General features: G+C 33.5%; 2 protein-coding genes across 2 annotated transcripts; one reads left to right on the top strand and one right to left on the bottom strand.

Annotated features, from left to right (window-relative positions):
- LOC104715160 (uncharacterized protein At4g02000-like) lies at positions 519-1,079 on the bottom strand. Its single transcript, XM_010432597.1, has one exon. The coding sequence runs from the start codon at positions 1,077-1,079 to the stop codon at positions 519-521; it is 561 nt and encodes a 186-aa protein (XP_010430899.1).
- On the top strand, positions 8,665-10,979 carry LOC104715159. Its single transcript, XM_010432596.2, has 6 exons — positions 8,665-9,001; positions 9,086-9,225; positions 9,302-9,677; positions 9,824-10,173; positions 10,258-10,672; positions 10,933-10,979. Exons 1-6 carry the CDS (start codon positions 8,665-8,667, stop codon positions 10,977-10,979), a joined length of 1,665 nt encoding a protein of 554 aa, XP_010430898.2.

The raw sequence follows: 11,002 nt of genomic DNA, 5'->3' as shown, positions 1-11,002 counted from the left end.
CGAACATGTTCATGGAGATGAGCAGAAAGCAGATATCCTAACCAAGGCCCTTGGAAGAGTGAAGTTTAAGGAGATGAGAGCTCTTATGGGAGTTCATAATGTGAGTGAAGAAGATTCCAAGCTTAGGGGGGAAAATGTTGTTGTAAGCTTGTAATAATAAAATGATAAGGCCATGTATATTTAGGAGGATCTAAATATACATGTGATAAGGTCAAATATGTTTTAGCAGAATCTAAAACATATGTTTAGAGTTATCCAATTTGGGTTTTGGTTTTTGAGTTTTCTCTGTATAAGGAGGTGCTAGCTTGTGGCATAACTTATGAGATTTGAGGCTTAAAGTTTTGAGTAATTTTCCTTAAGATTCATAAGAGAGATATTCTTATTAAGTACTTGTGTTCTGTTCTTGATTCCTACACGAACTATTTCTCATCTCATCTGAGCAAATTTGATGCGATAAAAGCCTTGTATGGGTACTTGAATGCTGCCTATATCCCCCTCTACGCTCTGTGGAATATCAACTAGCAGAAGGAGAAGTCCTTCCTGCTAGACTGTTGAAGATCCTGCGATCTTGACTCTCTCTGTTGATAATCACGATCTTTTGCACGTGAATGATTCCCATGAATACCATGGGCAGAAGTATCCCGCCTAGAAGAGCGCGAATTGTCTTCCGAATGTTTAAAGGATCTATCATTTCTTCCCTGTGACGAATGTCGCAGCAGAGGAAGGTTTCTAGTTATCTTAATTGATGGACAATCTTTGTCATCGTGGTCCAGCCCATAGCACAACTTGCAATACTTCTTGAGTCTTTCGTAAACCAGTTCAACTTCAATTTCTTCTTCATTTTTGAACTCAACACTGGCGATCTTCACAAGGGGTTGGAGACCATTAATACACACTCTCATCCGAGCCACTATGGAGGAGACATCAAGATGCTCCACTGTTCTGATATCCTCTCCAATACTCTGAATCAACTCTTCGGTCCAAAGATGGACTGGGATTCTAGTAACTTGAATCCAAAACAGGATCTCTGAGGGAAAAGATCTTGAGATGGTGGGTTGCCATCTCTGCAGGACAAGCATTAATCCCGCAAAATGGTAGGGTCTGCTTGCTAACACCACTTGAAGGTCTTCCTTGGAGGAAAATTGGAACTGGAAGTGCCCATGATCTTAATCTGCTCCCAGTGGTTTGGAAGAAGTTTTCCAATAGTCCGTAACGAAGGGAATCAATGACCATGCTCGCTGCACCACCGGGTTTGTAACCCGTCCAATGAGCGTGAGTTTATGACAAAGAAGCAAAATGGAGTTGTCGCTGTCGGGGGCATTGACTCCATTAATTTCTGGTTCAACCAGATTGACTTAATTGTCGATTTGGGTCGGTTTGGTTTAAGGAAAATCATTGAACCGAGATATTTAATGGATTTGTCGATATAAAGGGTTTTGGAAGGTTTGTTTGGTCGCCGTTTCATTGTTTTTGAGAGAAAAGAGGTGTTCTTGAGGATTTGGGAGAGATTGTGAGATTTCTTGGATGTTCTTGGGAGATCTGAAGCTAGGAAGGTGCTAGAAGCTTGCTAGGAGGGTTGGATTCGTTGCTGTTGGTAAGAATCTTCCTGCAAAGAGGTGAGTGCATGACCATGTCTGATCTAAGTCTGATATTTCCTTTGTCTTGCTTGTTTTGTGTTGTTTGTGGTGTTTTCTTGCTTGTTATGGTTGCTATAGGGTTTCTACGGATTCATATGGCTTTGGGATTGAGTTTTGGACGGATTGGAGGTGATGAGAAGCGAGATTCGACTCTCGGCTTCGAGCGGATTGCGGTTGCAGAGTGAGTGTCGATCGACACCAGGAGGGTGTCGGTCGACACCAGGAATTCAGCATCGATCGATACTATGGGGTAGTGTCGGTTGACACCAAGAGCCAGTGTTGGTTGACACTTGTCTGGTATCCGTCGACACCTCCCTTCCAGCAAGACAATACTTGTTTTCCTGGTTTGTTTGTTTTGGTTGTTGATCGTTTTGGACATTGGTATCTCAGTTGCTTGTGTGTATAGCCCAGTAGATGGGATGATTGTCTCACTGAGTGTTTATCAAATACTCATGCATCTCAATTTGTGTTTGTGGTGCAGGTAAAGGTAAAGTGTGATCGTGGAATCAAGGCAGTGAAGAGGAGGATGTTCTACTGGCTCGATTGTTTGCTGTCTAGCTTCTGTTAGGTTGCTAGAGTTGGGTCAATATAACATTGCTTGGTTGCTGGTACCTTGTTTCATATTGCTGGATTGTTGGTTTAAATATTATGATATTTACTGGTTAATGAATATTGGTTATTTAATGGTTTATTGGTATTGAATATTTTCCGCTGTTTGCTTTGATTGTGGTTAGATGGCTAGTGGGTATGAGACCACTAGTTTAGAGTAATTATTATTATTATTATTATTATATTTATTATTTATTATTAAAAAAAACGGGTCGGGTCGTTTCAGTTGTACTGAAGAGGAGGCGATTGCCTTGCCTTTCTCAGCATAAGAGAAGCGTCCAACCATATTGACAAAAGTAGATATGAAAGTTTCAATTTGGGAATCTGCTGAAGTAGATCTGAAAACTTCTAGCCGAGATTCAATCATAAAGCTCTCTACCCATAAGTGAAGATGGAAAGAAAGAAGGCAGGGTAGGTTAACTCTGACCACTATTGAAAAGAGACCACAACGCGACAAAAATTAGATCTAGAAACCGATCTACCTAAAAAACAAAAAGTAATTTAAATTCTCGGATTTCGTGCCCAATAATTTTTTTTCACTCTAACATCTCTCGAACTTATAAGATTAAAAAAACAAAACACGACTCTTATCACAATTAACATAGCAGAAGCTCATAAAATTATGCTAACGACATATTCATTTATCATAGAATTGATAAAATTTTATGGTCGTAAGTTTTGTCAATGAATAGTTAGCAATTCAATAAGATAATATTTTTTTTGAAACTCTATGTAAATGTATGATATTAATATCATAAATTAGAAATAATATCATACATTAAAAATAATTTATTTTTTTAATTTAATATAAAATACATATAAAAAAATTAGTGAAAAGCCTGAAGTGATATTTTTTATTTGTTTTTTTAGTTTGCATTATTGTTGGATCTTATTTCTACTATTTTTATTAATTTTTATTGTTGTTTACTCTAAATACATAACAAAAATTAAAGATTTTAGATGCAATATTTATTTCTCTTTCGGGTAATTAGTTCTGTAAGAATATATATTACAAAGAAACAAAATATGTATTACAAAGAAAATTTCTTATTATTATATAGATGTTTCAAATATAAATTTAGTTAAATTTCTCTATAAAATTATTAATTTATCAATAAATTAATAAAATATCCTAATTCCAACATTAATTTTTATAGCTTTTACTGTACATTCAAGTTCAACAATAGCAGATACTAAGACAAACTCTCCATACACCAGTGGACTACCATGTGGTGTGCCTTTTTCCTCCCTACATCGACACTCTCATGTGGGGTTACATTTTGATGCAACATACCAAAAGTATTACAAAATTCCCAACTTTAGTTACGCTTGTTCATGACGATGTATAGTATAACAGGATGGTGACATGATCTGTTTCATGTGATAAGATGGTTATTGTATTAATTTTTGAGCTAAGATAAGGAAATATAAGTGGTTGTTCAAAAAAAGAAACAAAAAAAAAAAAAAGATAAGGAAGTATAAGAAATTTCAGAAAATTACTTAATAGAAAACTATGTATTTTGAGTTTTCCATTAATTTTCTCTGGTATTGTCTATATTATTGTATATATTTATCAATTATCATGTATATATATATCAGTATATATATGGAATGGATATGTGTGTAATGGATGATGAAAAGAACAAAAGAGGAAAAAGGTGAATTTGTTAGCCCCAAGTTCACGTTGCCCCCTCGTGGGCTTAAGGATTCTAAATCAATATATTGTGTCCTTATGGTACGATCTGTAGGCTGATAGCAACATGCCTTGATGTGATCACTAGCCGGCTTTTTCCATCGACTCCATTATGTCTTCCTTGAGATAACCACTTACGTTGTACGTAAAAACAATAGGTGATTAAACTTTTTTTTTTTCACTATAACATTTTCATTATATTTTACAAAAAATGAAATACAAGGGTAGAATGCGTTTTTGGAATCCTAAAACTGGCAGAAAACAAAAATATCTCTGAAAGCTTAAGCCCGATATACGGGAAATACAAGATGGAAAACTAAAGCCAAAACAATAGGTGATTAGTTAAAAACATATATATATATATATATATATATATATTTTAAAACAAAAAAGATATGTGTTTATCAAATGTTATACAATTACTAGATTAGGACCGGTGCTAGAGCATATGTTGAAATTTCTTTTATTTATATTGTAATTTTTATATCAAATTTGTTTTTAAAAGTTGTTGTGAATAAAACATTATGCAATAAAATCATATGCTAAATATGAGGACTTGAATTTTTTTTGAGATTTTGTTGCTAGTATAATCGAAAATCACTCTTAATCTGCGGTAGAGTGATTAATTTTTAAGATTTTGTTGCCTATATATAGTTAATTAAATATTCTGAGATTTTTTTTTTTGGAATATCCTTTTTAAAAGGATATGAAATCGAAATTTAACTAATGGTTACAATCCATATAACGTGTTTGGACAAAAAATAAACCGTTCGTCTAGAGACTACGGAGAACGAAAGAAAATAGTCGAATATATTCTATTTATTTATCAAATTATTGATAGTAGAAATACAAGATCCAAGGCTAGGGTCTATAGCTTCATAATGTATTGGATCTTGTATTTCTACTATCAATAATTTGATAAATAAACAGAATATATTCGACTATTTTCTTTCGTTCTCCGTAGTCTCTAGACGAACGGTTTATTTTTTGCCCAAACATAACCTATAACCTATCAAATAATCAAATAATTAATTTTATAATCCATATTATATAGTCTACAAAAAAGGTTGTGTACTTCCGTTTTATTATATAGGGGATTCTAACAAACGATAAATTAGAAATCAATCGGAAAATGGTAATACATTGATTATAAAACAGTAATAAAACAAAAAACGGTATAATACGTAACAAAAATAGAGAGTTAATTTTTTAGAAAATAAAGATAGTTATTTTTTTTGTTAAAGACCGAGGTACCGAGTGGACTTCTTTTGAAATGTATTTTGAAGCATTAAGAATTGTCATTGTATGTTGAGATTCAAAATTTATTTTGTGTGTCTTAATTTCTTTCTTTCAACAACACAAAGTTGATAAAGAAAAAAAAATCCAAATTAAGGCCAAAAAGTTAAGCTTTTGGAAGAATATATAACGAATAATGATAATATTTTTAACCATAGCAAAACATCACAAACACTTAAAATTATAAAACAGAAAAATCAAAGATGCATCATAGAAACACTAACTCAACTTCTCCGAAACCATAATCATTTTGTGACAGAGATATTTATCAAGCACGCATGTTCGCTTTCGAATAAAAAGTTCATAAGATGAGAGCATGAAGATGAAGTTTCGTCCTCTGCTCCTCCTGCACAAGAGCATGAAGAATCAAGAATCTTAAGCCATAAAAAAAAAAAAAAAAAAAAAAAAAAAAAAAAAAAAAAAAAAAAAAAAAAANTAAGCCATAGAAGAGAAAGAAGTGTTGGTAGTAAGTAGAAGGGTTACGAAGAAAGAAAAAGGCCTTTGGGCATAACTGACTTAAAAGCCCAATTATAAATGGGTTTCGTTGGTTTAGTATCAGCTAAAGTAATATAGTCATTATAGTTAAATGGGGTTATTGGTTTAAGATTTGAACAGAGTTTTAAAGATTTTAAATGTTATGTAGAATCTGTTGTTATTAGATCAAGATTTTGTTAAACTCTGTTAAAGTTTAGTGTTATTAGTTTGTGATTTGTAAAAAGTCATTTAAAATCTTAACAAATCTGGATTATTGGATTCAGACTTTTATAAAGTCATTAAAAGTTTTGTGTTATTCAATTAAAACAAAAGAATCTAGGATTGTTAATGAGTTCAATTATTATGTTATTGGTTCATGATTTTAAACACTTTCTTTACAAAATAAAGTCATGGAAAATATCATAAAAATACAGGATTGTTTGGAGGACTTTACAAGATTTTAGAAAACTAATCAACAAAACTCTCTAACAATCTTTAACAATCTTTCACTTATTCATTTTTAATGATTAAGTTTGTACTTTGTAGTTTGTTTGTACAAGAGGTGAAAAGAACATATTCTCCTTCTAAAAAACCAACAAGTTCTTGTCAGCAAAAATGTAACCCATGAAACTTATAACTAAGCCAATGTTGCATCATATGTTAGTATAACCTTTGCAAACCCATAAATCAGAGCCGCAACACCAACGAACAAAAAACCCCACTAATCCTATCAATATAGTAATAGACAAAATAAATGGTGTTCTCTTTATTCTCTTTAGAACTAGGGTTAAAAAGAAAATGAAATGCTGAAAAGTTGATTTAGATTGTATATTTATATTCGGAAACGTATTCATAAATTAACACCTACGACGACGATGACAATAGTTTCGATGAAGCTTTACGAAGATATGGAGATATTTTACTTCTGGAGAACTAGAACGAAATGTTTGTCTGATCGTGTTTGAAGAATGAAAATAAGTTTATAATAAACATATGCCCAACCCCATTAATAGGATATCACAGCCATGGTCTTAAATATGTTAGTCTCTTTTCTTTTTAAGGATGATGGGGTTTAGTCCGGTTACGGATGCTAAAATAAGTTCTAGAAATGTGGTCGAAAAGAAGTGATATTATTATAAGGCTAAAGTACAGTATTACACTTTGTGCTAAACTATCCATCTGAGAAACACACAAACTCTTTAATCTTATCAAACTTATCCAGGGGAATTTTCACTTTAGAAACCATATTCGTACATCAGTGCTGAAATCATATTCGTCAATCTAGATCAATATGTCACAACGGTCATCATTGTCTAAAAGGTTCTCGATTATAAATATTAGTTATGAACCATATGAACGTTTTTCATTTGGACAGTAGTAGAGGGAGGCTTTTGCATACATTCCTAGTTTTTTTTTTTTAGTTCAAATTCCTAACTTTCATATGTTTATTCTTAGGGAAAGTTACTAGATTAACCCAAAACAAGGGAATAATTGCTAGTTTAACTCTTAAAATATTAAGGTCAATTGGGTTATTTTCATGTCTAAAATACTCTTTAGTGCTTTGTTAGGAAAAAAAAATACCATAATACCCTTATAATATTTTCCAGCGATTAGGAGAGGGAAAATTATAAAATCTGTGGTATGTGGTGACAGATTAATTTGATTGTCACATGTTTTTTTTGTAAATGGCAGATTTACTTTGGCAGATTTATTTTGGTTGACAGACTTTTAAAAATCAGTTGTGACAGTTTTTTTTTACGGCTGATTTTGTTCGAAACGGCAGACTTTTTTAAACGAGACAACAAACTTGTTATTATTTCAGCCGGTTTGTTATAATTTGTGGCCGACTTTTTATTTTAGTTGTTACAGTTTTTTTTCTTAAACTAAATATCTGTTGTAACTTGACAGATTTTTTGAGGAAAAAAAAATTACTAACTTGACGTTTATTGATAACAGATTTATATTTAATTACAACAGATTTTAATAATTTTACCAATCATCTGCAGAGAGATAGCAGATTTTTAATCAAAATTTGAAATTGCTAGTTTGACCTACACTTTGTAGCACGTTATGGCAGATTTATTTTATGTTATGGCAGTTTTTGATTATTTTTCCAATAATCTGTCGTTTAATGACAGATTTATTTAAGGAAAATAAAAATTGCTAGAATGACCTTACAAATTGGTTTAATGTTGTGACAGGTTTTTTGTTTGTTCGAGTCATTTCTTTTGGTTATGACAGTTTTTAATTTTTATATACTGACAGATTTTTTTTTTTGAACTAAACATTGACAGACTTATTGTAGGTGTGGCAGACTTTTTATTTTTGTTTCCATGTATGTCACGTAAACATTAAATTTTTAGGGTTTTCCCTAAACGGTTTCCTATTTTTTCTCCATCTATAGCACGACGGCGCCTCTATACTCCATTGAACATCGTTTTTTCCTTTTGGGTTCACAGTCAATTAAATCTCTCCTTTTCAATCTTCTAAACGATTTTTCTTTTTTGGGTTTGGCATAGATCACTCGATTGTGGTCTGTGGCAAATGGATCTTTGATGAAGTCAAGTGGTTGTTTGTTGTTGATAATAAGAGAGGGGGTCGTATTCTAGAGTGTAACAACCAAATGAGTTACGATGATTGTATCCAATTGGTGTATGAAGATTACGGTTTGGATAAGAAATATATGATATTGGGTTGAGTTACAAGATTTCAAAGGTGTTATTACAAAACTTACCAAGCGATACACCACCAGTATTTATCACCAATTCTCGACAGTTTCATGGTTTTCTAAAGCAATTGAAGAGGGACAAACTTCGACTTTGTGTTGAAGTGACGGCTAAAGTTAAGAGTGGATCGAGAAAAAGAGCCAGAGATGATAATATGTTGGTTGAAGTAGATACTGAATTGGCTGACGGAGACATTACTAATGAAGATTCATAAGTGGACGATGAAGAAATGATATTTGATTACTGTGATGATTCTGATGGAACAGATTCCGATGATGAAAATTTTAGCATGTATGGGATTCCACCAGAAGAAGAAGAAGAAAAACCTACTGCAATTTCACCAAATAAGAAGACAAGTTCAGGTATATTCATTGAAGAACAGAAGGAAGATGATAATTATGCAAAGTTAGACTTGTCTTCTCTTAAGTTGGCTGTTGGTCAATGTTATGAAACAAAGAAGCATTTGGAGACACGATTGAAAATACTAACCGTAGTAGAGAAGTTTGATTACTACAAATATAAATCGAACCCAAGGTTGCTAATTGTCAAATGCTGGGTAAAAGGTTGTAAGTGGAGGGTGAGAGCTACAACAGGAAAAGACTATCCAACGTTTCATGTCTGTGTGTTTATTTCACAACATACATGTTCAGTGACAGAGCGTTTTTCACGTACCCGACAAGCAACTCATGAGATTCTAGGAGCGTTGTACAAGGATTTCGTTGGTGGAGTTGGGCCGAAGGTATTGCCAATGCATGTTGTAGAAGCGTTAAACAAACGCTTCCAGATCAAGGTACATTGCTTGGTTTAAGATTCAATATTTTTAACACAGTTTTAGCTAAAGTTATCGTTAATAATTCGTTTTGCAGATGGAATACTGGAAGGCGTATCGGACACTACGACATGCTCGTGAATTGGTTAGGGGTAGTCCAGAGAGTGGTTATATGCAGCTAATTACTTACTTGTACATGTTAAAGAAGGCAAATCTAGGAACATATACGCAGCTTGAACTTGATGATGCTGATAGATTTAAGTACTTGTTTCTAGCTTATGGTGCAAGCTTGAATGGATTTCCTTTCATGAGGAAAGTGTTGGTTGTTGATGGTACTTTTTTACAAGGAAAATACAAAGGGACACTTCTGACGGCCACAGCTCAAGATGGCAATTTTCAGATTTTTCCTATAGCATGGGCCGTGGTTGATACAGAAATGATGAATCATGGGACTGGTTTTTCAAACAACTCCGGTGTGTGATACCAGATGACGAAGGTCTAGCCATAATTTCTGATAGGCACAAATCTATTGGAAAAGCAATTAAGGAGGTTTATCCGAAGTCTAGTAGGGGAATATATACATACCATTTGTACAAAAATATATTGGTTCGATTTAAAGGTCGGGAAGCATTTGGTTTGGTTAAGAAGGCGGCGAATGCTTACAGAGTAGTCGATTTTCAAACCATTTTTGATCAGATTGAAGCTTTGAACCCTGCACTTCATCATTACCTTGTCCAAGCAGATGTGCGACTCTGGACACATGCACATTTCCCTGGTGATAGGTACAACTTGCTTACTAGTAACATTGCAGAATCAATGAATAAGGTGATGTCACACGCTAGAAGTTATCCTATTGTGGAACTGTTAGAAACAATTAGGTCCATGATGACTAGATGGTTTTCAGATCGAAGGAATGATGCATTAAAAATGACTACATCTCTAACTCGTGGTGTTGAGAAAGTTCTACAGGTATATATTCTCTTCTTATTGTCGTATATATTCTCTAATCATAACTCGTGGTTAAACTAATAATGATTTTATGTTGTTTTACAGAGTCGTGTAGAGTATGCTAAGCTACTTACTGTGCAAGATATAGATGCTAATCAAGTACAAGTTACAAGTGGATCATCTCTCCACGTTGTAAATTTGAAATATAGAAGGTGTACATGTCGCAGGTTTGACTTGGAGAAGTTGCCTTGTGCACATGCGATTGCGGCTTGTGAAAAGAGGAACATATCTCGAATATGGATGTGTCATCCTTATTTCCGTAGAAGCTACTTGTGTGATTCCTATGCAACTGCCATCATGCCAAGAGATTTTGGTACACCAGTTCCTGAACAAGTTGTGAGCAAGGTTGCTTTACCACCGATACCTAAAAACAAACCTGGAAGGCCAAAGAATTCAAGAATGAAGTATGCTTTGGAGATTGCGATGCAAAGGAAAAAACCAAGAAAACAATACACTTGTGGTAATTGCAATCAAGTAGGACATAATAGAAAGACATGTAATAACTAGAGTATCATTTTCAGTTCAGTTTGTGTTTTTGTTTTTTTTTTGCCCTTCGAATACACTTCTGGTAATTGTTAAACTATCTTCGATTTTGTTTTAGTTTCGACTGTAATATTTTTGGTTTGCAAAAATAATAGCAAGACAACAAGACTTGACTTAGACTTAACCAGACTTGACTAAGAGGCTCTAGACTTAACTAGACTTGACTTAAAACTGCAGGTTTCTCAAAAACTGCAGGTTTCTCAAATTCAAATTCAATGCCTTAAACATAAAACAAGACTTGACTTAC

The sequence above is a fragment of the Camelina sativa genome, chromosome 9 (genome assembly GCF_000633955.1).
Source record: "Camelina sativa cultivar DH55 chromosome 9, Cs, whole genome shotgun sequence".
NCBI lineage: Eukaryota > Viridiplantae > Streptophyta > Magnoliopsida > Brassicales > Brassicaceae > Camelina > Camelina sativa.
The sequence above is the reverse complement of the archived record's forward strand: the minus strand, read 5'-3'. Positions and strand labels throughout refer to the sequence as shown.